Source organism: Symphalangus syndactylus, chromosome 17 (assembly GCF_028878055.3).
Source record: "Symphalangus syndactylus isolate Jambi chromosome 17, NHGRI_mSymSyn1-v2.1_pri, whole genome shotgun sequence".
In the NCBI taxonomy this organism is placed as follows: domain Eukaryota; kingdom Metazoa; phylum Chordata; class Mammalia; order Primates; family Hylobatidae; genus Symphalangus; species Symphalangus syndactylus.
The window spans coordinates 98,274,313-98,302,180 of NC_072439.2; the positions used below are offsets into that span (position 1 = coordinate 98,274,313).

Consider the following 27,868-nt stretch of genomic DNA (forward strand, 5'->3'; position numbering starts at 1 on the left):
ACTGGGGAGGCTGAGGTGGGAGGATTGCTTGAGTACCAGAGGCGGAGGTTGCAGTGAGCCGAGATCGTGCCACTGCACTCCAGTCTTGGCAACAGAGTGAGACTCTGTTTAAAAAAAAAAAAAAAAGTCCTGGCGTGGTGGCTCACGCCTGTAATTCCAGCACTTTGGGAGGCCGAGGCAGGCGGATCACGAGGTCAGGAGATCAAGACCATCCTGGCTAACACGGTGAAACCCCGTCTCTATTAAAAATACAAAAAATTAGCCGGGTGTGGTGGCGGGCGCCTGTAGTCCCAGCTACTGGGGAGGTTGAGGCCGGAGAATGGCTTGAACCGGAGAATGGCTTGAACCCGGTAAGTGGAGCTTGCAGTGAGCTGAGATCGCACTACTGCACTCCAGCCTGGGCAACAGAGGGAGACTCCGTCTCAAAAAATAAATAAATAAATAAATAAATAAAAATAAATAAATAAATAAGACAGACTTGGGAGAACAGGCTAGACAGATGTTCCATTCTGGGGTATATTGTGGGATCTGGAGGTGGGATTTGAGCAAGAAATAGAGGAAATTGATAAAATAGAATTCACTGGCAGAAGAAAAAGGGAGAAGATGATAACAGCTAGACAACCAGGCCAGCTGTTTTCTGGTGTTCCCCAGATAAGAGCGACAGGACTAATCAGCCTGCTGTGGGTGGGCTCCAAACAACTGAAAGCTGACGAGAGCACGTTCCCTTAATTGGAGGGAGGAAAAAGAGGAAGATATGTTGAAAGAGCTGCCTTTTATACCAGATCACTACAGAGGAAGTTAGGGTTTTCTCATTAGTACATAAATATCGTAAACTTCTACCCACCCAAACTAGATTTCTGCCTCCAACGTTGCACTGAAACTCTTGGTCTCCAGTGATTTCGTGTCTCTGATGAACGCTACACTGTTCTCTTTACTTGACTCTAGACATAGTTAGCCACAGGATCCTTCTTGAACATTCTTACTCTTGGTTCCCTTGACACCCCACTCTGGTATTTTTTTGTTGTTGTTTTTGTTGTTTTTTGAGACAGAGTTTTGCTCTTGTCCTTCAGGCTGGAGTGTGGAGTGCAGTGGCATGATCTCGGCCCACTGAAACCTCCACCTCCCGGGTTCAAGCAATTCTCCTGCCTCAGCCTCCCGAGTAGCTGGGACTACAGGCACGCGCCACCACACCCGGCTAATTTTTGTGTTTTTAGTAGAGACGGGGTTTCACCATGTTGGCCGGGCTGGTCTAGAACTCCTGAGCTCAAGTGATCCACCTGCACTGGCCTCCCAAAGTGCTGGGATTACAGGCGTGAGCCACTGTGCCCGGCTGAGAATTCTCCTTTAAATAGAATGTTGGGGAGTTTACTTTGAGGCTGAGACCTAAAGGATGAAAGAAAGTGACCCATGCTAAGAGGAGGAGAACTCAAGCAGAAGAAAGGCCTCGGCTGTGGATCAGGAAGGTGTTTGATGTTGGGGTTTGAGAGGCCAGTCAGCTGGCAGGCAGGGGGCAAAGGGGGTGGCATGAAGCAAGGTGCTTGGACATTCTGAGTGGAAGGAGAAGCCAGTATGCAGAGAATGGGTAGGAAGAGAGTAAGAGCAGAGACTACTGCAGTGGTCAAGATAAAAAGCAGGTCACTTGGACCAGAGTAATGGCAATAGACTGAAAAGTAGGGTTATATTTTATGCATTTTGGAGGCAGAAGTTAAAGGACTTGCTGTTGGATTGGAGATGGGGGAATAAGCAAAAGAAAATGACTTAAGTTTCTGGCAGGTTCGTAGGTCGTGGTGTCACTGCAGGTCTGGGTGGGGAGGCGTCATTTTAGATGTAAGTGTGATACTTCCAACTGTAGGCGTAGTGTAAAAAGTCGGACACGTGAGTCTGAAGCTTGGAGGAGAGACGGGCTGGAGTTGGAGATCTGAGAAATCATTGGCATTATACATGGCGGTTGGTACTATCAGAATGAGATCACAGAGGGAGAGTTAGAGGGCCAGGTCCTGGGCATCACCACCATAAAGACCCAATCAAAGAGGTGCGGGCAGTGAGAAGAAACACCAGGCTGGGCGCAGTGGCTCACACCTGTAATCCCAGCACTTTGGGAGGCCGAGGCAAGTGAATCACTTGAGGTCAGGAGTTCGAGACCAGCCTGGCCAACATGGTGAAACCCCATCTCTACTAAAAACACAAGAATTAGCCGGGCATGGTGGCGGGCACCTGCAGTCCCAGCTACTCGGGAGGCTGAGTCAGGAGAATTGCTTGAACCCAGGAGGCAGAACTTCCAGTGAGCTGGGATCAAACCACTGCACTCCAGCCTGGGCGACAGAGCGAGACTCCATCTCAAAATTTAAAAAATAAAGAATTCTCTACTGGCTCCTTTTTTTTCATTCTATTAGAATAATCTGTTTTTCCATGCATGTTTATCGTCTGTGTTCCCAACTAGAAACTAAGTTCCTTGAGGGCAGAGGCTGTAACTGTTTTGCTCCCCATCACATACATCCCTATGATTTGGCACATGAGGCTGGCGCATGGGGATGAGAAATGGTTCCACAAGAAGAGGGGGGGGCACAAACCCATCACTGTAGAAATGTGAGCTAAGCAGCAATCCCATTTTTATTTTTATTTTGTTTTCTTGAGATGGAGTCACTCTGTCACCCAGGCTGGATGCTATCTTGGCTCACTGCAACCCCCACTTCCCAGGTTCAAGCAAGTCTCCTGCCTCAGCCTCCCAAGCAGATGGGATTATAGGCACCGCCACCACGCCTTTTTTTTTTTTTTTTTTTTTTTTTTTTTGAGACAGAGTTTTGCTCTTGTTGCCCAGGCTGGAGTGCAGTGGCATGATCTTGGCTCACTGCAACCTCCACTTCCCAGGTTCAAGCAAGTCTCCTGTCTCAAGCCTCCCAAGTAGCTGGGATTACAGGCACCCGCCACCACACCCAGCTAATTTTTGTATTTTTAGTAGAGACGGGGGTTTCACCATGTTGGCCAGGCTGGTCTCGAACTCCTGACCTCAGGTGATCCACCCGTCTCAGCCTCCCAAAGGGCTGGGATTACATGCACGAGCCACTGCATCCAGCAGCAATACCAATTTCTATTATACCATTAATTTAGTAATTATCTTTCCTTCACTTAAGCTAAGTCCTTAATTAACCATTAGTAATTACTGCTGGTCTGAAAGATTAGACACTTGAATATTTGCCCAAGTATGTCAAACACAGAATCATACTTACCTAACAAGGCTAGCTTACCCAATGTTTCTGTAACAACTGGACTAGTATTTACAGAGTGTTTACCACAAATGTTTGACATACCACAAAGAGCAGAAAAAAGGCTAGCAAATGTTACATGTGACAATGGGACTACAAAGTAACCTTTGTCAATCAATAGTAACTGACCTAAATGAGAAGGTGAGGGGGCAAGCTTTTGGAATCTGAATTGTATTACTGAAAGTAATATCCAGAGTCTTATCTTGCAATAACAACAACACAAAAAAAACTAATACTGAAAAGTTTTTGTTTTTATTTCCAAGATCAAATATTACAACAGGACATTTACATGTATTTATAAAAAAATGCAGCAGTTGAATGTATAGATCAGAGGTTTCCTTGAGTTTGGTCCCTCTCTCAGCACAGTGAGCTGATGTCTTCAAAAGACTTATCGTCCCACTCCCCTCCCTCCCCCACCCCATTGTCCCCCCCACCCTCCCCATTTCAAGTTGCAGTATTAATATAAAGCAACTGGGTACAACACAGCAAGAGTATTCACAATTTGGTACAGCCCAAACCAGAGGATCCCCAACTGACAGCAAGATCCTCCTTCTGGAAATTATTACCTATAGACTATATGTAGATCTATAGGTAGATCACACCCAGTTATCTAAGATTTCCCTGGTTTTAGAGCAAGTGGAAGTTCCATTGAGTCTTAGCCAGCAGTTACAGCTCTGCGTTACCTAATGGCATGTTTTTCTCCTCTTACAAGTTTAATTTTCTACCGCCTCCATGTGTCTTCAAATTTAAGGCTTTCCCAAGCACCTTTATTATGACTTACTAGATATACAGGAGGGTCTCTAATGTGTGTTGAACAAAGAAATTTAGTGGATGGTCCAGCTGCCCCCTGCTCAACAATCCCAAAGACTTCTTCCCACCACTGAGAGGAGCTGCAGAAATCAACGGTATCTCCTAGCACCATGGGAGAAAAGGCCCAGAAAACAGAATTCGATGTGCATTTTAGGGAGCACTGTCTCTGTTATCTTCTTTGATTTGATTCAATCACAAATTTAGAGTACAGATGAAATTTAGAGCCTGTCCTGCATTAAGAATGCAAATCTCAGTAAGACCACTCCCACATACACTTTGTCCAGAATAAGCTGAGCACACAAACTTCCCAGGGAATCTCTAAATACTGTTAGGAACACTTTAAACAAACACCCCGAGTTGACTTCACTCAAGCCCCCGACCCACCCTCATCATCCCTATCCCCCTAGAAATTTCATTCCTTTATTAACTTCTCTGAGTAAGATGTAAAGTGAGGTTTGGAAAATGACATGAAACATGTTTAAAAACACAAACAATGAAGACATGCCAGAATTGGACATCCCAGGTGATTTCAAACGCATTGTTCAAGCTGAACTCATACAAAGCATGCACAGAGCCTGCGCAGACACTGCTGAGAGTTTCCGTGGAACAGTCAATACCTACTCGAAAAAGGACTTTCCTGAAGGGCAAACAAAACAAAACAAAGTAACACTGGATGTTTAGAATTTGTTAACAACAACAACAAAAAAAAAACCACTCTGGAAAAAAAGATCATCAGAGGAGTGAAGAAAACTGTGTCTTAACAGATTCATGCCAAAGCTTGAATGGAAGCCCCTCAAAGTCTAAGTATCATGTTAGCATCAACTGGTACTCATTTCTCTATATCTAAGACTAGAAGATTCTCTCACAGTTTTACTGTTTCCTGGCAAGTGTTTTCAACAGCCTTTCCAGCTGAAGGGACAAACCCAGGAAAGTGACAAGGCCCAAGACCCCAAATGGGTCAGATAAGCAGCCCCTACTAGAAGCTTGCTACTCGTTAACTGAAAAGTGAGGCCACGTGCTACTTTCACTCTCACTAGCAGGTGAAAGGGGATTTCTGATGGCAACAGTCACTCTGTGTAAGGTTTAACTTACAGGGCAATAAGTTATCAAAAAGTTATTGTTAAAATCATATGATTAGTGTCATAAACATATTTATATTTGGAATTACACCATTTGATATCTCCATTAAGAATGCAAAGCTTTGAGAAAAGCATACTGTAAAATCATGTTGCTGCAAACAGCAAGGTATCCAACTGAGTGTAAACGGTCTGTCATCAACCTGAAATGGACCCTGGTGACAGGCACTATGGAACCAGCTACCTTGAGAGAGAGAAAAAAGCAGAATGGCAGGGAATGGTTCCACATCAAGAATCTCTCCCTCATCAGTTAAGAGTTCCATGCTGAGTCTATGAAAAAAGCAAATTAAAAAGATTTTAAGAAAAGGAGAATTCAATTCCAGGTCAGAATTTATCTAATGATTTGAAATGTTTCCCACTTATCATGTCTAAAAAATGAATGACTCATGCTAACCCAGTTAGATTAATAACTTCTTTTGATGAGATAAAATATTCCTTAGGTTTAGTCCAGCTTAGCTTGACTATTCTTCCCATCTGAAAACCCAAATGACCTTTAGAAGGGATATAAAATACCTGGAGTATTGTGATCTCTAGAGAGGAAATACAATTAAACAATAAAAACTTGCTGTTTGTTGCCAAAGAATTAAGTACAATAATGCGACTTCTCATATTTACAGATTAATATGTGATTGCTCTTGGGAAAAATACCGTCATTGGTATTTGCCATCTCTAATCCTAAAGTAAATCCGGTTATCTTTTGAAAATACTTTCTCATTACAGAAATGCTAAATTATGTTTATTAAAGTAGTTCAAATTGGATTGCCCAACTTTATTTTGAAATCAATATGGCAAAGAAAGGCCTGTGCCAAAAATCATCATGTTTATGAGAATATCTGCAATTTTAAGCAACACAACAGCAACTAGTAGGCCACAAAGAAGGTGGGGTATCACAGAACTAGCCATTCTCTATTTGAAACCAGAGAATTCTCCTTAACTAGAGAGAAAATGAGCTATAAAAGTAAGTTTGCCTCAAAAATGTCCTTCAATTTTATAAAAAATGAAGATTGTTACATATTAAGACTTTCAAATGGAATTTCTTAAACATAGCCAATTACATTAAAAATCATAACTATTTTCAGAGAATGAATGTTAAAAATAAATGGTGGAGAAGTAAAATAGAAAGCAGGATTAAAAGGTTTTCTAATTAAGGGTCTGTCACATTCAATAATCCAGCCATGTAAGTTCACTTCACAGGAAAACTAGCAAGACCATTAAAATCTCTATTTTTAAAAAGACACCAAGAAATTCTTGATTCTATACTGTCTCTCTAGCAGGACTGACACAAAGGTGAGTCAAAAACCAAAACAACCATCACTGAAATACCAAATCTCTATATAAGAGGAGAAGCCGATATATTGGGATGGTATTCTCTGTCGGGTTATCTGCAGTTCTAAAGAACATTCTTGCCACTATTCTAAGATGTGTACAGCAAGACAATAACTGAAAGGTGAAGCCAGACAACCCCGTGAAGCTGAATGTCCACAGTACACAGCTGTCTTTAGCCTATTCATCAAGGCTGGTATTACCAGAAAACTGCCATGTTCACCAGAAGAGCTGGTTCTTCCTATGCTCATTACATTTTAGTTTTACAAAGACTACTAATTCATCAGCCTGCACCCCATGATTTACTACTGAGTAGTTAAATGATGGTCAAAAAAGGCAGAGAGAGGGTAAGAATGACATAATAAAGATACATTCTGTGGGATAAAAAACATTTTTAAAAGTCAGCCTAACTGTATCTTTAAAAAGTTGTTTCTGCCAAAACCAAGTGTGAATCTTAAAACTTATACAAATCAATTTCCCAACAGGCCAGTAAAGTACTTTAAGTACACAAGTAAAAATAAAATTTAGTGCCAGCGTTAGTGTCATATTTGGTTCTCATTTACATTTTAGTCATACTCAACACTAGGCACACAGCATTAAGTTTTAAAAAATAATGAATTGTTTAAAAGATTATTATTACTAGACCTATAACTATTATACTCTCCTCTTTGGAGATTTCAGTCATCACAGTAAGATTAAGAGCAAGTTACTGGTCAAATGATACCTGAACACAGAAAAAAAAAGAAAAAAAACAAAAAAGAAACTGATTAACCAGCACACCTTTAATTAGCCTAGGGATAATATGCAATAAAGGGGAGAGACTGGAAGCACAAAATTTTGGAGGGGAAAAGGACTTCAGAGATCATCTAATTTGTTGGTCTAGAAAAGGCTGAGAACTATTAATCTAGTCCAATTATCTCATTTTTCAGATGAGAAACCCGAGATTAAGAAGAAAGAGAAGTATGAAGGTAACAACTAGCAGAGCTGTTACCCAAAGGGCTCCCACACGTCCAGTGCCCTTTCTGCATATAACATATACTACATTATGCACTGGATTTGGACCTGGGTAGAGACACTTACACCTTCACTGCCCTTTCTGCATATAATAGATACTGCACTATGCACTTGGATTTGGACCTGGGTAGAGAAATTAAATCCTTCATTTTTCAGTTGCTAGTGGCTCCCTCTGGTCTTTCCCCTAAGTGTGCAAGTGAGATCCCTGCGAGCTAGGAATCTTTACTCCGGGGATCAAGAATCCTTTCCTACTTGGGTACTGGTTATGCCTTACTGGCAGAACTTCATGCCCCAAATCTAGAAGTTACAAAAGGTGCAGCTAAAGAAAAAGGTGAGTCAAAAGAAAATATGAGCTACAGTGCTTGCCACTTTTCAGTCTTAAGACTTTGCTAACTAAAACATATTCTTCCCTTTTTCCAAGCTGGAAGTAACAGGTAGACATTTACATGCTCTCCAACTATTTCATGTGTAGTGTGTCTCTCTAACTGGATAAAACAGGCAGGAATCATATCTTATTTATTATTTTTTGAGACAGAGTCTCGCTCCATTGCCCAGGATGGAGTGCAGTGGTGTGATCTCGGCTCACTGCAACCTCTGCCTCCCAGGTTCAAGAGATTCTTGTGCCTCAGCCTCCCCAGCAGCTGGGATTACAGACATGAGCCACCATGCCTGGCTAATTTTTGTATTTTTTAGTAGAGACGGGGTTTCACCATGTTGGCCAGGCTGATGTCGAACTCTCAACCTCAGGTGATCCGCCCACCTCGGTCTCCCAAAATGTTGGGATTACAGGCATGAGCCACTACACTTGGCCAGGAATTAGATCTCAGATTTCAAAATATTTCCAACTTCTATAAAGAACTCAATAGGCCGGGCGCGGTGGCTCAAGCCTGTAATCCCAGCACTTTGGGAGGCCGAGGCGGGCGGATCACGAGGTCAGGAGATCGAGACCATCCTGGCTAACACGGTGAAACCCCGTCTCTACTAAAAATACAAAAAAAATTAGCCGGGTGTGTTGGCGGGCGCCTGTAGTCCCAGCTACTTGGGAGGCTGAGGCAGGAGAATGGCGTGAACCCGGGAGCCGGAGCTTGCAGTGAGCCGAGATCGCGCCACTGCACTCCAGCCTGGGCAACAGAGCGAGACTCCGTCTCAAAAAAAAAAAAAAAAAAAAAAAAAAAGAACTCAATAGCTAATTGTTGACTTGTAAGTCAAGGAAGTAGAATTATATACAAAATTTAAAAACATACACACAGAGGGTTCAATAATCTGGTATGGATGGGACATAGAAAACAGAACTGTAGATCGGGCACAGTGGCTCATGCCTGTAATTCCAGCACTTTAAGAGGCCGAGGTGGGCAGAACACGAGATCAAGAGATCGAGACCATCCTAGCCAACATGGTGAAACCCTGTCTCTACCAAAAATACAAAAATTAGCCGGGCGTGGTGGTGCTCGCCTATTTAAAAAGATAATTGTATCTTTTCTGAAAAATGTTTAAAAAAAGAAAAAATTCTTTTTTTACCCTTTTCATTTATTCTTGGCAAATAATGCCACATGGCAATTTTACTTTCACATCTTCACCAGTGCATCATTTTAAAAAAGCAATAATCAGCCTCTCAAAATAATGGCATAAATAAAAATTTATAGGCATAGTGCAAATCCCACAACTTTAACCCAACTATTTCCTCTATATTTATGGGAACAAAACCAAGTGACACTTTACAAAGCCAAACAATGAGAAGAGAATCATCTGGGTAGCTTGATTCTCTTGCTGAAGGAGAACACAGCACGGACGTTCAAATAGCATGGACTCTGGATTCCAATTCTGATTTGCCACTCACTAGCTATGTACATCCTGAATAAGTTCTCTATATCTGTTTTCTTAACATAGGAAGAAAATATACATTTTGTACGATTCTTAGGGAGACTGAAGAAGAAAATGTATGTAAAAGTCCCTGGCGCATGCCAGTTAGTATTACGTTTCCTGTTCTCTTCTCATTTGGCACTGTTCTTTCTCTTCTCCAGTTCCTTCCGATACCAATTTCAAAAAAGTATTCCTCTCACTTTTTTCCCACTAGTTTTTTCTTTTTTTTTTTTTTTTAATTTGAGATGGAGTGTCGCTCTGTCGCCCAGGCTGGAATGCAGTGGCGCAATTTCGGCTCACTGCAACCTCTGCCTCCCAGGTTCAAGCCATTCCCCTGCCTCAGCCTCTGAGTAGCTGGGATTACAGGTGCCCACCACCACACCCAGGTAATTTTTGTATTTTCAGTAGAGATGGGGTTTCACCATGTTGCGCAGGCTGGTCTCGATCTCCTGACCTCAGGTGATCTGCCTGCCTCGGCCTCCCAAAGTGCTGGGATTACAGGCGTGAGCCACCGCACCCGGCCTTCCCGGTAGTTTCCATTCCATCTCCCTGTATTTTTCTCTTATCACTCTCGAAGTCTATCTTTCTTGTTTTCCTCCTTAGCTTTTTTTTTTAACACTCCTTTCAAGCTGTGTCCAACACCCACAAGGAATGACTATTTTTAACTAACCTTACTGACCTCATTTAATCTATTCAATAAAACCTCTACCCTAAGGAGCAAAGAAACTTGCAGAGGAAGTAAGGCAAACTGGAAGAAGCATACTCTGTCAGTGGATTAAATTCTTGAGCAAGGCAATACTCCTTATGGACTCTTCCCATGTACAATCCGTAACTCTCCCCATGGGCCTCTATATCAACCCTAAGATAATTACACTCCTGCCTCAAAATAAAATAAAATAAAACCCACCACATCTTGTATTGTAGACATCCCAGCTGCATGTTAAACTGGGTGAAGGTACCATGCCGTCTTTTAAATCACTTTATATCTACTTAATCATCCCACAGTAACCCAAGTTGAAAGAGTCACTTTGGTTTCTCATCAATGAATATGCACGTGCTGAACATATCGGAAAGAACTACACCCTCTCACTGATGAACATGTTGGCAGTTCTCCCAACTGGTTTCTCAAGAGAAGCTAGAAGGTAAAGAGAATGAAACAGAGCCCTATAGGAAACATGGTTGACTTGACATGTCTGAGCGATCTGGGCTTCAGCTATGACTTTGCTGGAGTACAGATGGCCACCGTCAGAGCACAAAGCTGAGCAAATCTCCTCTTCTTACCCTGCGCCCTCCCTGAATCTTTGGATTTCTGACTTTGTCTACTACCAACAAATGTTTTACCCTCCAGTGCACCTTTGACAGTATACAGCTCTATTCTTCAAATGGCAAGTATGTTATCCAAGTTCAGAGCTACAACTGAGGAATTAACATGAAAACCATCTTTCACTCAATAAATCAGAAGCTGCTAGTTAAGCCTCAAGAGCCTATGAAAAAACATCAAAGTGTAAGTATTACTCAGTCACCAATCTAAAGAGAGAACTTTGACTCAAGGTAGAAATGAAACCGTAATTATATAAATATATTTATAAATATTTATACAATTATATACTTATACATAAGCACTTACACAGACTTAGAAAAAAATGTAAGAACATTAATTCAAAAGGACTCACTGAAGAAGAAAAAGAATTTTCCATGATTTCCTTGAGGAGATACATAACTCATTCTTTAGGGAGAGTTCCTCAAAATTCAACCATTAGAAACCATATCCTATAACTGTGTACTAGCAACACATAGCATCTTTTTTTCTTCTTTTCCCAAATCCCCTAATTGCCAAGAGAGCAATCTTAAAGTAGATGAAAACCTAAAGGTGTCTACGCAACATCTGAGGAACATATGTTCCTCAGATAAAAGAATGAATCTAAATTCTCAACTGACAAAAAGGTCCATTTAATATTTTTCATTTTACAAGTAAAAGTTCTAGTTTTGCCACCAGAATCACGACTACCCCTTCAGAGGACTCCATTTAAGCTCAAAATACGAAATGAGCATAGGGTGAAGTTGATGTGTAAATGGTATTCCACAGATTGAAGATGGCCTCTTCTAAAAAATACTGAAGAAAGCTTTCACCAACTCTAATTTGATTTTGGGTTTTGTTGGCAGAAAAAACCCACAACATCTGAAAATTACTAGTAACCTCCACCATCCTCCTTACTAAACGTTGTCTTCTGAATGCAGTTTAAAGGTCTTCCCCTTAGAGAGGCTTTCCATTTTGATTCCTTTTGAAAGAAAACAGCATGCGGCCTCATGTTCAATTCAGTCACCAGAGCCTTTTAGAGACTATTCCAACCAGGGGCAAAAAATGAACCATTACTTCCAACCAAAAGAACATGGTTAGCAACTCTCAGCTGAATGGTTTTCTTTTTCCCCAGGGACATACCTAAGTATGCCTGAAACAACACAGGACAATCAATAACCATAGTGGTTACAATTCCATGCCATTGTACTACATGATTATTGACCAGCTGCCTTCCTACAGATCACTGCAGACTCAGACAATGGAGGGCTCCAAAGGAACTAATATGCCGTGCTGGCAAAAATAGCAAGCACCTTCCTATCCCAGTCACCACGATAGGTTCACTTAATGTCCATTCTTGGACTAGCAGGATCAATACAGAGTAATAAAGAAAACTGTCTCAGGCTAGGACAATGAAAGTCACCCCATGCTATATGTTCCATATTTAACACTCATTCTGCCAATAACACATGTCATAGAAATAGTCCTTATAGCTGGGAACATGAAAATCCTTTGAAAAAAGTTTTTAAGTATGATGAGCAATAATTACAAGGGATGCTTTTTCCACGTAAACAAAAGCCTGGATATTTTGTTAAGTGATATTTCCACATGAAGAACACAACAAAACCAAACCCATGTTAGAGAATTTCTTCTCCCTACTAAACATGGGGGCTTACAAAAAAGGGAGGGTTGTTCTTACTCTGAATCTAGCCATTCCTTTGCCCGAAGAGTCTGGGGAGTAATGTTAACATTTGATCCCAAAAAAGTGCTGTGCAAGGGACCACTTACTGGAACACACAATTCCTGCTGCTAGTACTAGGAGAGGTCTTATCCTTACACTTCAGTTTGGTCACCAGATTAGGTAAGAAAGAAAAGTGTGGAGGGAGGGGGAGGAGGAAGGGTACGGAGTGGGGAGACAGAAAACAGAAGAGGAGAAAGAAACAAAGGCGAAGAAAGAGACTGATTATAGGAGAGATCAAGAAGTAAGAGAAGGAAGGTGACTTGCTTGCCCAACTTTGGCTCTGTGGTCCTATGAGCCAAAATGCATACTTAGTGACATGGTATCTCATAGGAAAAGGGAAAAAAGGGGTGAGCTGAGAGAGGTCAAGCCATGGTGTTAATTTCTTTCCTGTACAAAGACAGTCTCTTGAGGACAAAGGCCTGCCTCTTGCAATGTAATATCATAGTCCAGATGAGATAATTTCCTTCGAGGAAAGTTGGTGAGAAGTTCAAAACGTTCATTTGGGTATCCTTTAGACTGGACGTGCTTCACCAAAGCCTATAAAAACAAGAGAAAGACAAAGCCATTAGATGGAAAAAAAAGGAAAGAGCATATTAGTGAATTAAATATAAAACATTCTCTTTTTAATCATTTTACATCAGCTATTAAGTTCTTCTTTCATATAACCAAAGCTTGCCCTTGTGGAAGGGCCAAAATAAACCTTTGGACAGGGAGATAAATCTGAACCCAATTACTTACAGCCGTTAAGTGATACTGAAATACACAGCTATTATTTGTCTCCCCAATAAATGTACCCAGTCACTATTTATAAAATTAAATTATTGTTCTCATTTTAAAACATTTGATCTGTTTTCCTTTCTTCCTTTTATCAAGGAAGACATGTCCTTCATTCTACCTACCCCCAATCTTGCCACCTGTGCACTGAATCTCTTCTTGCCTTCTAGAAACTGGACCATTCCCATCTTTTGCAGGTTTCTTCAACATCTCCCTCTCTGCTTCCCATCAAACTTCAACACTGCTTGCATTTCAGTAACACAGTCTTCAAGAATCAGCCTAATTATCTCCAGCCACAGCAAACGGCCAGTAATGCCTGACCCAAGGGATTCATTCACAGGCTAAGCTAAGCTAGTCAGACTCAAGATTCTGTTTCCAGCAGTTAAAAACAGAGGGTGTCGGGGCACAGTTGCTCACATCTGTAATCCCCGCACTTTGGGAGGCCAAGGAGGGGGACAGCTTGAGCACAGGAGTTGGAGACCAGCTGGGGGCAAAATAGCAAAACCCCATCTCATCAAAAAATATGGGCCAGGCGTGGTGGCTCACCTGAGGTCAGAAGTTTGAGATCAGTCTGGCCAACATGGTGAAATCCCATCTCTACTAAAAATACAAAAAAATTAGCTGGGCATGGTGGTGCGCACCTGTAATCCCAACTTTGGAAGGCTGAGGCAGAATTGCTTGAACCCAGGAGGCAGAGGTTGCAGTGAGCCAAGACCATGCTACTGCACTCCAGCCTGGGTAACAGAGCCAGACTTCGTCTCAAAAAAGGTAAAAATAAAAATAAAAACTAGCCAGGCATGGTGGTGTGTGCCTGTAGTCCCGGCTACTGGGAAGGTCAAGGTGGGAGGAGAATGGCTTAAGCCTGGGAGGCAGAGGTTGCAGTGAGCCGAGGTCATGCCCCACAGCACTCCAGCCTGGGCAAAGCCAGATCCTGTCTCCAAGAAAAGTAAGAAAAAAACAAAAAAACAAAACAAAACAAAAACCACAGAAGCTCATCAGCTGTGTTAGATGAAAATGCCCACAGCATCACCATGATGAACCACATGTGAGCTGAGGAATAAACAAAAGCCACCAGTATGCAGAGAATGGTGTGAAGCAGAGAATCCCAAGAGAAAACCTACAGGCCCCAGAAGAGAAACATAGAGAAAAACAGACACAGTTCTTTTTTTTTTGAGACGGAGTGTCGGTCTGTCGTCCAGGCTGGAGTGCAGTGGCGTGATCTCGGCTCACTGCAAGCTCCGTCCCCGGAGTTCACGCCATTCTCCTGCCTCAGCCTCCCGAGTAGCTGGGACTACAGGCGCCTGCCACCACGCCTGGCTAATTTTTCTGTATTTTTAGTAGAGACGGGGTTTCACTGTGTTAGCCAGGATGGGCTCGATCTCCTGACCACGTGATCCGCCCGCCTCGGCCTCCCAAAGTGCTGGGATTACAGGCGTGAGCCACCGCGCCTGGCCCAGACATGGTTCTTAAACACTTTGCAGTTGCAGCTGCTACGAAAACCACTATCCTCTTCAAATAACTCCAGTCGTCCTTTTCTAGAAGTAATCATTTCAGTTGGGTTTCTATTCCATGCAGGCATGAAACAGAAAAATCTTCACTGGAACATACCTTATGTGGCTTACCTAATTGAATCTGGGAAGGAAATAAACTAATTAGAATTAAGATTCACAACCAGGTGCTCCCAACTGTAATCCCCGCACTTTGGGAGGCTGGGGCAGGAGGATGACTTGAGCTCAGGAGTTCAAGACCAGCCTGGGCAACACAGTGAGAACCCTTCTCTACAAAAAAGAATTTTAAAAAATTAGCTGGGTGTGGTGGCACACACCTGTAGTCCCAGCTACCTGGGAGGGTGAGGTGGGAGGCTCGCTTGAGCCCAGGAGGCAGAGGTTGCAATGAGCTGAGATTGGGCCACTACACTCCAGCCTGAGCGACAGAGCGACCCTGTCTCAAAACAACCAACCAACCAACCAACAACAACAAAATGACTCACCACAGTTTGCAGTTAGAGATCAGACTAAACATCTAACACCTCTTTCTTTTTTTTTTTTTTTTTAAATAGAGACAGGGTCTCACTTTGTTGCCCAGGCTGGTCTCAAACTCCTGGACTCAAGTGATCCTCCCACCTTGGCCTCCCAAAGTGCTGGGATTACAGGAGTGAGCCACTGCACCTGGCCTCCCACACCTATTTCAAAGAATTATCAAGCAAAGCTCACTGAACTTACTCCAATAAATTAGCTTCTCTGCTTCAAGAAAATGCTTCCGACGCCCTGTTTCATTGTGCTTCAAGTTATTGAAGGTCTGCGGCAACCTTGTGTCAAGTGCCTCTATTGGCTCCATTTTTCAAACAGCACGTGCTCACTGCATGTCTCTGTGTCACCTTTTGGTAATGCTTGCAGTATTTCTCTTTTTCATTATTTTATCTATTATAATGATCTGTGAGCAGTTATCTTTGATGTTACTATTCTGCTTTTGGGCACCACAAACCACGCCCACACAAGACCGCAAACTTAATAAAGAAGTATGTTCTGACTGCTCCACCTACTGGGAGTTTTCCCATTTTTCTCCCTCTATTCAGGCCTCCTTATTTCCTGAGACATGACAGTATTGAAATTAGGCCAATTAATAACCTACCATTGTAGGCCTCTAAGTACCCAAGTGAAAGGAAGAGTTGTCCATCCTCAAAGTCAATCAATTGCTAAAAACGATTAAGCTTAGTGAGAAACGCATGTGGAAAGCTGAGACAGACACAAAGCTAGGCCTCTCGCACCAAGCTGTGAATGCAAAGAAAAGTTCCTGAAGGAAATTAAAAGTGCTACTCCAGTGAACACACAAATGATAACAAAGCAAAACAGGCCGGGAGCAGTGGCTCACACCAGCACTTTCGGAGGCTGAGGCGGGCGGATCACCTGAGGTCAGCAGTTCAAGACCAGCCTGGCCAACATGGTGAAACCCCATCTCTACTAAAAATACAAAAATTAGCTGGGTGTGGTGGCAGGCGCCTGTAATCCCAGCTACTCGGGAGGCTGAGGCAAGGAGAATTGCTTGAACCCGGGAGGTGGAGGTTGCAGTGAGCTGAGGTCGCACCATTGTACTCTAGCCTGGGTGACAGAGCAAGACTCTGTCTCAAAAAAAAAAAGGAAAGAAAGCAAAACAGCCTTATTGCTGTGCTGCTGAAAAGCAGAAAGTTTTAGTGGTCTGTAGAGAAAAATCAAACCAGTCACAACATTTCCTTAAGCCAAAGCCTAATCTAAAGCAAGGTTCTAACTCTCTTCAATCCTATGAAGGCTAAGGGAGTTAAGGAAGCTACAGAAGAAAAGCTGGAAGCTAGCAGAGGTTGGTTCATGAGGTTGAAGGAAAGAAGCCACCTCCATAACATCAAAGTGCAAGGTGAAGCAGCAAGTGCTGATGCAGAAGGTGCAGAAACTTACCTACAAGATGTAGTGAAGATAACTCATGAAGGTAACGACACTAAATAACAGATTTAAGTTTGACAAAACAGCCTTCTATTGGAAGAAGATGCCATCAAGGACTTTCACAGCTAGAGAGAAGTCAGTGCCTGCACTCAAAGGTTCAAACAGGCTGACTTTCTTGTTAGGGGGTAATGTAGCTGCTGACTTCCAGTTGAAGCCAATGCTCATTTAACATTCCAAAATCCCAGGTCCCTGAAAAATTATGTGAAATCTACTCTGTCTGTGTTCTACAACTCTAACAACAAAACCTGGAAACACAGCACATCAATTTACAGCATGGCTTACTAAATATTTTAAGCCCATTGTTCAGACCTACTGCTCAGAAAAAAGATTCAACATATTACTGCTCATTGACAATGCACCTAGTCACGTAAGAGCTCTGGTGAAAATGTAAATAAAAATGAATGTTGTTTCCAGTCTGCTAACCCAACATCCATTCTGTAGCCCATGGATCAAGGAATCATCTTATTTAAGAAATACATTTTGGCCAGGCATGGAGCCAAATCTCAACACTTTGGGAGGCTGAGGTGAGAGGATTACTTGAGTCCAAGAGTTTGAGACGAGCCCTGGCAACACAGCAATAAAACATCTCTACAAAAAAGAAAATTAATTGGGTATGGTGATCTACTCAGGAGGGTGAGGCAGGAGGATCACTTGAGCCGGGGCAGGGAGTCAAGGTTACAGTGAGCTACGACCACTGCACTCCAGCCTGGGCAAGAGACCCCCCCGCCCCGCCAACTTTTTTTTTTGTTTTTAAGGCTATAGCTGCCATAAATACAGATTCCTTTGATGAATCTGGGCAAAGTAAACTGAAAACCTTCTGGAAAGGATTCACCAGTCTAAATACCATTAAGAACATTCACGACTCATAGGAGGTAAAAATACCAACATGAACAGGGCTTTGGAAGAGGTTGATTCCAACCCTCACGGATGACTTTGAGGGGTTAAGAATTCACTGCAAGTGGGGTAGAAACTGCAAGAGAACTAGAACTAGAAGTGGAGGGTGGCGATGTGACTGAACCGCTGCAATCTCATGATCAAACATTAAAGGGAGGGGGTTGCTTCTTATGGATGAGCAAAGAAAGTGATTTCTTGAGATGGAATCTACTTCTGCTGAAGATGCTTTTAACACTGTTGAAATGACAACAAAGGATTTAGAATACTGCATAAACTTGGTGCATAAAGCTGCAGCAAATTCTGAGAAGACTGATTCCAGTTTTGAAAGAAGTTCTACTGTGGGTAAAATACTATCAAACGGCAACACATGCTACAGAGAATTTTTTTGTCGAAGGAAGCAATTGATGCAGCCACTTCATTGCTGTCACATTTTCAGAAATTGCCACAGTACCCATCACCCTGATCAGTCAGTAGCCATCAATATCAAGACCCTCCACCAACAAAAAGATGACTCACTGAAGATTCAGGGGATCATTAGCACTTTTTAGCAAAAGCTTTTCTTAATTAAGTTATGTGCTTTTTTTTAAGATATAAAGCTACTGCACACTTAATATACTATGGAATAATGTAAACGTAACTTTTATATGCACCAGGAAACCAAACAATTTGTGACTCGTCTTATCGCAGTGGTCGGAACTGAACCAAAGCAAGCCTGTACTTACTAGCAGTTTAGCTTGCTCTGGAAGAGTGATCTGTTCCCTTTTTCCATCTGGATACCGCAACATCAGCTGTGCTTTTGGTCCTAAAGGAAGGGTTTAAAAAAAAAAAAAAGGGATACAGGAGTTTAAGACAGAATATTAGTTTAAATAAATACAGCCATTCAGCAATTATTCAAGTGTTTTGCTGGAGTGCAGTGGCGTGATCTCAGCTCACTGCAACCTCCGCCTCCCTGGTTCAAGCCACTCTCCTGCCTCAGCCTCCCAAGTAGCTGGAACTATAGGCATGTGCCACCATACCTGGCTAAGTTTTGTATTTTTAGTAGAGACAGGGTTTTGCCATGTTGGTGAGGCTGCTCTTGGAACTCCTAACCTCAGTGATCCACCACGCCCGGCCCCAATATCTAAGTTTGAAGTAAAGTATGTCTAAATGTAACTTACCATTTACATCTATCCCCTCCACCACTCCATCTGCTTTTTCAGGTGGCATCTCCAGTATCTCTGAATCCACGGCTGGCAATCCTTGGTGGTTTGTGGCTGTTCCAGGATCAGTTCTGACTGGTGGCTCAGTCAGCGGCCTTCTATTCTCCTCTTTTCTATGCCCCAAATCTTTGTGGGGAGACTTTCTGGACTTGGCAAGATTCTCGACCTCTTCTTCTTCATCAGAGCCGCAAACGGATATGAACTCCTCACTGCCAGAAAAAAGTTCAGATTCAGATTCTTCATCTGAGCGGCTATCCTGTTTTGTCTGTGTTGAATCAAAATGTGTTTCTTGTAAGGAGGCTCTGATGGCAGCTTCTAGCTGGCTGTCTTCACTTGCATCTATAAGGCTCTCCTGTGAGATGGAGTCATAAAACACAGGAAAAAGAACAAGTTAAACCAAAAAACAAGTCAAACAGCGTAAGAAAAATAATAGCTTGCCATTCATTATTATGTTCTGCTGACTGTCTCCCTTCTACTTTAAGAGCAAGGACTACATCTTACGTAGCCAAATTGGAATGGAGATATATATATATGTGCGTGTATACACACACACGCGCACGTTTTTGTTGTTTTGTTTTGTTTTTGAGATGGAGTCTCACTCTTGTTGCCCAGGTTGGAGTGCAGTGGCGCGATCTTGGCTCACTGCAACCTCAGCCTTCCCAGGTTCAAGCGATTCTCCTGCCTCAGCCTCCTGAGTAGCTGGGATTACAAGCGCCCGCCACCACACCCAGCTAATTTTTATTTATTTTTTTTTTGTATTTTTAATAGAGATGGGGTTTCAAACCACGATGGCCAGGCTGGTCTCAAACTCCTGACCTTGGCCTCCCAAAGTGCTGGGATTACAGGCGTGAGCCACCGCACCTGACCTATACATACATATATACATACATATATATATACACACACACACACACACACATACATATATATATTTTTTTAAGAGACAGGGTCTCAGTATGCTCCCCAGGCTGGTCTTGCACTTCTGGGTTCAAGTGAGCACAGGCATTTTTTTAAATATCAAAATGAAGGCCAGGCGTGGTGGCTCATGCCTGTAATCCCAGCACTTTGGGAGGCCAAGGCGGGTAGATTAAGAGGTCAAAAGATCGAGACCATCCTGGCCAACATGGTGAAACTCCGTCTCTACTAAAAATGATTAAGCTTAGTGAGAAAGGCACGTGGAAAGCTGAGATAGACACAAAGCTACGCCTCTTGCACCAAACAGCCAAGCTGTGAATGATGCAAGGAAAAGTTCCTGAAGGAAATTAAAAGTGCTACTCCAGTGAACACATAAATGATAACAAAGCAAAACAGGCCGGGAGCAGTGGCTCACATCTGCACTTTGGGAGGCTTGAGGCGGACAGATCACCTGAGGTAAGGAGTTCGAGACCAGCCTGGCCAACATGGCGAAACCCCATGTCCACTAAAAATGCAAACATTAGCTGGGCATGGTGGTGCGCGCCTGTAGTCCTAGCTACTCAGGAGGCTGAGGCAGGAAAATCACTTGAACTCAGGAGGCAGAAGTTGCCATGAGATTGTGCCACTGCACCCTAGCCTGGTGACAGGGTGAGACTCCATCTCAAAAAAAAAAAAAAAAAAAAAATCAAAATGAACAAAATCAAGAAAAGTTTATCTATTACCTGCCTAGAGAAAGACAAGAATTAAAAGTTTTAACTATAAAGTCAAAACACCATTCTTTAAAATGACTAAAACATAGAGACAAATATTTACTTTGTTCACCACTGTATTCTTCAACTAGTAATTCCATTAATTACAATGAAGGTTTTCATTATGATAACGAGAAATGCAAACTTCTACAGTTTTTCCCCTGGTAAAGTTCTAATGCCACAGATTTTACTAAAGTTAATGAATCACAAAATATGTTGTTTGAGTGGACCTTACTTAGCTCCTGAGTCAAACATACTATGGAGGAAAAAAATTGTAAGATAATCTAAAATTGAACACTGGATATTTCACGATATTACAGAATTACTGCTCATTTTTAAGGGTATAATAATGACACTGTGATAGTATTTTTAAAAATAAAAAAAGCCTTTATCTTTTAAATATATATGTCAGAGTATTAATTAACGAAACAATGAATTCTGAGATTTGCTTCAAAATAATTCAGATGTGATGGGATATAGAGGAAAGAAGACTGGCCATCTGTTGATAATTACCGAAATTAGCTAATAAGAGGCTCAATAAACTAACTTTTGAATATGCTTAAAATTTTCCACAATAAATAGGTAAAAAAAAAAAAAAAAAAAGTGGGTTGCTAATAAAAAACTAAAGAAACCACATTTTGGCTTTTACTATCAGGCAATTATGTAGCAAAAAATTAAAGGGAAAAACATTTTTTTGGTGGTGGTAGTTTTTTTTTTTTTTTTTGAGACAGGTTCTACTCTGTCACCCAGGCTAAAGTGCAGTGGCATAATCTCGGCTCACTACTACCTCCACCTGCCAGGCTCAAGCAATCCTCCCACCTCAGCCTCCCACGTACCTGGGACTACAGGCACACATCACCACACTCGGCCAAAGGAAAATTTTGAAGTAAACTTCAGGTTAACTTACCACCCCTAAAAAGCAAGTAGAGGTGTCTATGTGACATGCAATGGCTTAGGTGGATTGTAAATTTATAGCAATGACATTGCACATATAGCATGTAGCTTGATTTTAAAAAATTGTGGCCATGGCAGACACTGTCAGGCTCCTGTTGAATTTCATTCTCCTCTGATTTCCTTACTTATATAACCCTAATTAAGCTTATAAAACATGTTCAACTAAAAAATTCATTTTACTAATTTCTCTTGTAGCTAGAAAATAGTATTGAGCAATAGCAGTACTTATGAAAAAATTACAGAATTAAATGCTTATATTAGAAGAGAGAAAGGTATCGAATTAATGACCTAAGCTTCCCCACCTTTAAAAAAAAAAAAAAAAGAGTATACATCCAGGAAAAGAAAATAAAATTAAGCCCAAAGAAAGCATAAATTAATAAATGACCTAGAAAGCAAATACAATAAACAAAAAACAAAAAAACCCCACCAAAATCCCAAAAGCAGTTTTTTGGTTTTTTTTGTTGTTTTTTAAGAGACAGAGTCTTACTGTTGCCCAAAGACTGGAGTGCAGTGACTACTCACAGGCATGATCATAGCACACTACATTCCTGAACTCCTGGGCTCAAGCAATATTCCTGCCAAGCAGATGGGACTATAGGCACATGCCACACCCCAGCTGGTTCCGTAAGATCAATAAAACTAAGCCTCTAGCCAGACTGTCAGGGGGAAAAAAGGGAAGCCACAAATTACCAAAAACAGAATTGAGAGGGGACAACTACAATCTCTACAGTCATTAATGGCATCACGAAGGACTATAATGAACTCTGTCAATATAGTAAAATGAACAAATCCCTAGAAAGATACAACTTGCTAAAGCTTATCCAAGAAGAAACAGATAACCAAGTAGTCATGTATCTACCGATAAGACTGAATTTGTAGTTTAAAATTTTCCACCAAAAAAAAAAACTCTAGGCCCATGCAGCTTCACTGGTAAATGTCATCAAACATTAAGGGAGAAATAATAACAATTCTGCACAGAAGAGGAAGAAATACTTCTCAATTCATTGTGAGGTCAGCATTAACATGCTATCAAAAGCAGAAAATGACATTATAAAGCATTACATGGAAGAAAGGAAACAACAACAAAAAGCTCTCAAAAAAACTATAAATCAAGCAGGAGAACTGCTTAAGGCCAGGAGTTGGAGACCATCCTGGCCAACAAGAGTTCTATACTATCCCTTAGGGCTTTTCCTTTATGACAGGTGATAACTGAAGGAAGTATTCCTCACATCTTCTAAAACTATTTTTAGGCTGGGCATGGTATGGTGGTTCATGCTTATAATCCCAGCACTTTGGGAGGCCAAGGCAGGAGAATCGCTTGAGCTTAGGAGTTTGAGATCAGGCTGAGTAACATATTGAGACCCTGCCTCCACAAAAAATAAAAAATTAGCCAGGCATGATGGTGCACACCTGTAGTCCTAGCTACTCAGGAGGCTGAGGCAAGAAGATCAACTGAGCCTAGGAATTCAAGGCTAGCAAGTTTTCTTTTTTTATTTTCATGTTCTCTCAAGGCTGCAAGGACTATAGTGAGTTAATATCATGCCACTGCAGTCCAGCCTGTGCAACAGTATGAGACCACATCTCAAAAAATACGATACAATACAATACAATACAATACAATACAATACAATACAATACAATACAATACAATACAATACAAATTTTGCTGGGACGCCCAGAATCCCAATGCTTTGGGAGGCTGAGGCAGGAGGATTGCTTGAGGCCAGTTTGAGACCAGCCTAGACAACATATGGAGACCTCCGTCTCTACAAAACTTTAACAACTTAGCTGGCATGGTGATGCACATCTGTGGTCCCAGCTACTTAGGAGGCTGAGGTGGAAGGATCGCTTGAGCCCAGGAGGTGGAGGCTGTAGCAAGCCATGATCACAGCACTGCACTGCAGCCTGAGAAATGGAACGAGATCCTGTCTAAAGAAAAAAACAGGCCGGGCGCGTTGGCTCACGCCTGTAATCCCAGCACTTTGGGAGGCTGAGGAGGGCGGATCACTTGAAGTCAGGAGTTTGAGACCAGCCTGCCCAACAAGGCGAAACCCCATCTCTACTAAAACTACAAAAATTAGCCGGATGCGGTGGTGCACGTCTGTAATCCCAGCTACTTGGGAGGCCAAGGCAGGAGAATCGCTTGAACCCGGAAGGCGAAGGTTGCAGTGAGCCAAGATCACACCACTGCCCTCTAGCCCTAGCAACAGAACAAGACTCCGGCTCAAAAAAAGGAAAAAAAAAAACAACCAACAAAACAAAACTATTTTTATCCCTACTGCTATCAAACCCAAACAGACATGAAAACCAATGTGAGACTGCTGTATCTTTGCAAGTTCAGTCTCTTATTTGCAACCAATCTTGATACCAATTATCAAACATGTCTACCTAGTAATAGTATATTCTAGAAATTAAGTATAGAAGTAAATTCTAGGAGGGCCAGAGAGCCAGGCCCTAAAGCTATATTAACCAATAAAAATGCTCAACTATACCATGACAGTTGTTCCAGCAAAAAACAAACACACCACTTCCAGTCGGCTGTGGTGGCATGTACATGTAGTCCTAGCTACTCGGTCAGTTGAGGTGAGAAGACTGCTTCAGCCCAGGAGTTCTAGGACAGCCTGGGCAAAACAGCAAGATCTCACTCCAAAACAAAAAACAAAACACACAAAAAAACCGACCACTTTCACTGCTATTTAGACCTGGATATCAGAAGCCCTCCCAGAGCTGTCCCTAAGGAAGTAGACACCTCTACCACTAGGCTTGCCAGGTCAGTCCTCCTGCCCAACCTATTCACATTGCTTCCTTCTAAATCCAGATCCTGGGGCATCTGCCTGCACTCTAGCTGCAAGACAGACTGGGAGGAGTATGAGTATCATGATTTCACCAAGAAGATGGAACTCTCATGTGGGAAATTATCAAAATATAATGAGGATATCTAAGATGCTATAGCCACAAGTGAAAGTTGTCCACTAGTTAGATTATCTTTACCATCTTAACATCAAACATTTTATATAAGATGCTTATGACCAATTACATTTATTTTCCCATCACCACCTCCTAATTATACTTACTGAACGGGCACATTTTTTGGGGGGACTGCTAGAAAGTCCATCCAGTTGTCCATGTTCACCCAGAAATCCCGTCACTTGGTCCAAGAAAGAAGATACATCTAACTGGTGCCATTCTACTAGCTTCTGACCTAAGGATTAAAAAAGAGGATCTATACATATAATATCTAGAATCCTTCTGAACATTCTCATTAAGTATCTCTTTCAGCATATGCACAGATTAAAAACCAGGATCTATAAAGGTAATATCTAGAATCTTTCTGAACATTCTCATTAAGTTTCTCTTTCAGCATACGCATAATTAAAGTGTACTGTAAAGACGTATCCTCTCCACTAGCTTATGCTATATAGTGTCTTCATAACCTAGAAGTCACATCAATTATACTCACCTAACAGATTCCCACCAATAATGATAGGGCAACTATCTTATCCGCTGCTATCGCTTACTGCCATTTAGGAAGAAGAGATTCAGACAAAGCAATATCTATACAAAACACAATCAATTAATAAAACCAGCTCCACCCTCTGCTTCTCGGGTGGGATCACAACTAGTATCTGGGCAATCTTAATATTTTAGTGATAAAAAAAAACTTTTCTTTTGTTTTGTTTTTTTGAGACAGTCTCACTCTGTCGCCCAGGCTGGAGTGCAGTGGCACGATCTCGGCTCACTGCAGCCTCCGCCTCCTGGGTTCAGGCCATTCTCCTGCCTCAGCCTCCCAAGCAGCTGGGACTACAGGCGCCCGCCACCACGCCCGGCTAATTTTTTTTGTATTTTTAGTAGAGAAGGGGTTTCACCGTGTTAGCCAGGATGGTCCGGATCTCCTGACCTCGTGATCCGCCCGCCTCGGCCTCCCAAAGTGCTGGGATTACAGGCATGAACCACCACACCCGGCCGATAAAAAAAAATTTTAAAAACCCCTTAAAAAAGGTAAGATGAACATATCAGTTATTCTTCAAAAGAACAGAACTGCACAAACATAAAATACTGCCATCTCCCAATGTTGCCAGAAAACGATGTCCTAAATACATACATCAATAGATGTTTAAATATTATAAAGGGAAACAAACAGGAAACCTTCACCTAAATTACTACAATTCTGAAAACAGATCCAGTCAAATATTAAAGATCAATCATTTAGGTAACTGAAAGACAAGTAATAGGTTAAAAGCTGCATGCTGATATAAATCTTACCTGTCCGTGGGTCCAATATGGAAACATAGGGGAAATCCCCTAACTTATAAAACTGTATGTATCTCTGACCTTCCTCACTGTCATGATAAACCTGTTAAATCATTGATACAAAAGAAAGAAGTCAGCCTCTAAGAAAAGAACCAACTATAACCTTGTTATATACCAACATCAATTAGCTCTCCAAATATACCTCTGGCATATGTATTAAGATCTCACTCCTACACTAAAAAGAAAATGAAGGTCATCTGGTTTGAACTCCTTCAACTTCCTGCTTTCAGCACCCTCTGGAAATTTACCATAAACATATTGACCCATTCCTCCTCTTTCCCAGTTCAGATGACGTATTATTCCTTCTGCTCAAGTTATCTGTCAACCTATGTCATTCGTAACTCTCAACCATATACATCTTAATAAATCACAATATATTAAGATTATGGGCCGGGCATGGTGGCTCACGCCTGTAATCTCAGCACTTTGGGAGGCCGAGGTGAGTGGATCACAAGGTCAGGAGATTGAGACCATCCTGGCCAACATGGTGAAACCTTGTCTCTACTAAAATACAAAAAATTAGCTGGGCATGGTAGTGCGCACCCGTAGTCCCAGCTACTCGGGAGACTGAGGCAAGGAAATCGCTTGAACCCGGGAGGCAGAGACTGCAGTGAGCTGAGATCACGCCACTGCACTCCTGACAAGCGACAATGCAAGACTCTCTCTCTCAAAAAAAAAAAAAAAAAAAAAAAGATTATGGCTCCGCATGGTGGCTCGCACCTATAACCCTAGCACTTTGTGGGGCAGAGGCAGAGGACAGCTTGAGGCCAGCAGTTTGAGACCAGCCTGGGCATCTCTACGAGAAGTTTTTTTTGTTTTTTTTTTTTTTTAAATTAGCCAGGTTTAATGGTGTGCACCTATAGTCCCAGCAACTCAGGAGACTGAGGTGGGAAGATCCCTTGAGTCTACAGGTGTTAGAGCCTGCAGTGAGCTATGACTGCACCACTGTGTTCTGGCCTGGGTGACAGAGCAAGACCCTATTTATTTTAAAAAAAAAAAAAGAAAGAAAGAAAGAAAGAAAAAAAGATTATAAGCTCAAGAGTCCAGCACAGTGCTAAAGCAAAGAGCTGCTCGATCAATATTTGTTGAATAAAATACAAGGAATTTTACCATTAAAGTTACATTAAATTTAGGGGTCTGTAAAATATAAACAGGCAAATTAATAACTTTTTTTTTTTTTTTTTTGAGACGGAGTCTCGCTCTGCTGCCCAGGCTGGAGTGCAGTGGCGCAATCTCGGCTCACTGCAAGCTCCGCCTCCTGGGTTCACACCATTCTCCTGCCTCAGCCTCTCCGAGTAGCTGGGACTACAGGCGCCCGCCACCACGCCTGGCTAATTTTTTTGTATTTTTAGTAGAGACGGGGTTTCACTGTGGTCTCGATCTCTTGACCTCGTGATCTGCCCACCTCGGCCTCCCAAAGTGCTGGGATTACAAGCGTGAGCCACCGCGCCCAGCTAATAACATTAATAGTATATCTTAGAGTAGGGGAAAAAATTAAGCTCCTTCATAAGTTTTTATTTTCTATAACTTTTCACAAAATAAAAAATAAAAAAATTGAGCCAGCACGGTGATTCATGCCTGTAATCCCAGCACTTTGGGAAGTCAAGGGAAGCAAATGGCTTGGGCCCAGAAGTTCGAGACAAGCTTGGGCAATATGGCAGGACCCCATCTCTACAAAAAATAAAAAAAAAACATTATATGGGCATGGTGGTGCATGTTTGTGGTCCCAACTACTCAAGAAATGGAGGTGGAAGGATCATTTGAGCCCAAGAGGTCAAGGCTGAGCCATGTTCATGCCACTGCATTGCAGCCTGGGTAACAGAGCAAAACCCTGTCTCACAGTGGGGGAAAAATGATACAAGGTCTGTAACCTTATCTCATTAGCTAGGAAGACTAAAGTGACATGTCTAAGAATACAGAGTTAAAAAGTATCAAACTCAAGCTAAAATCTAAGTCTTGGCCAAATGCTTCCAATTACCTCAAGATCTTCTATACCTGCACTGTCTAATACAGCAACCACTACCCAGAAGTGGCTACTGAAGCACCTGAAATCTGGCTACTCCAAATGGAGAAGGGGTTTAAGTATAAAATACAAACCATATCTTGAAGACTTAACACCAAATAAATGCAGATCATCTCATTATTTTTGTATTAG

General features: G+C 41.9%; 1 protein-coding gene and 1 long non-coding RNA gene across 5 annotated transcripts in view; both read right to left on the reverse strand.

Annotated features, from left to right (window-relative positions):
* Window positions 1-3,496: 3,496 nt before the first annotated feature.
* Window positions 3,497-8,412, reverse strand: LOC134733253 (uncharacterized). Its single transcript, XR_010116759.1, has 2 exons — window positions 7,670-8,412; window positions 3,497-7,594 (listed from the first exon to the last, which is right to left on the reverse strand). It is a non-coding gene; the product is annotated as an uncharacterized lncRNA (long non-coding RNA).
* A 2,546-nt stretch (window positions 8,413-10,958) lies between these two features.
* The window catches only part of UBXN7 (UBX domain protein 7), a 79,255-nt gene continuing 62,345 nt past the window's right edge, over window positions 10,959-27,868 (reverse strand). For all 4 annotated transcript variants that reach the window (XM_063622210.1, XM_063622211.1, XM_063622213.1 and 1 more), the window contains 5 exons: window positions 25,666-25,756; window positions 24,477-24,604; window positions 18,743-19,136; window positions 18,308-18,387; window positions 10,959-12,981 (listed from right to left, as the gene is read on the reverse strand). In XM_063622210.1, coding sequence (XP_063478280.1) covers window positions 12,820-12,981; window positions 18,308-18,387; window positions 18,743-19,136; window positions 24,477-24,604; window positions 25,666-25,756 — 855 coding nt within the window. In that variant the 3' untranslated portion in view covers window positions 10,959-12,819. The remainder of the gene's footprint in view (window positions 12,982-18,307; window positions 18,388-18,742; window positions 19,137-24,476; window positions 24,605-25,665; window positions 25,757-27,868) is intronic.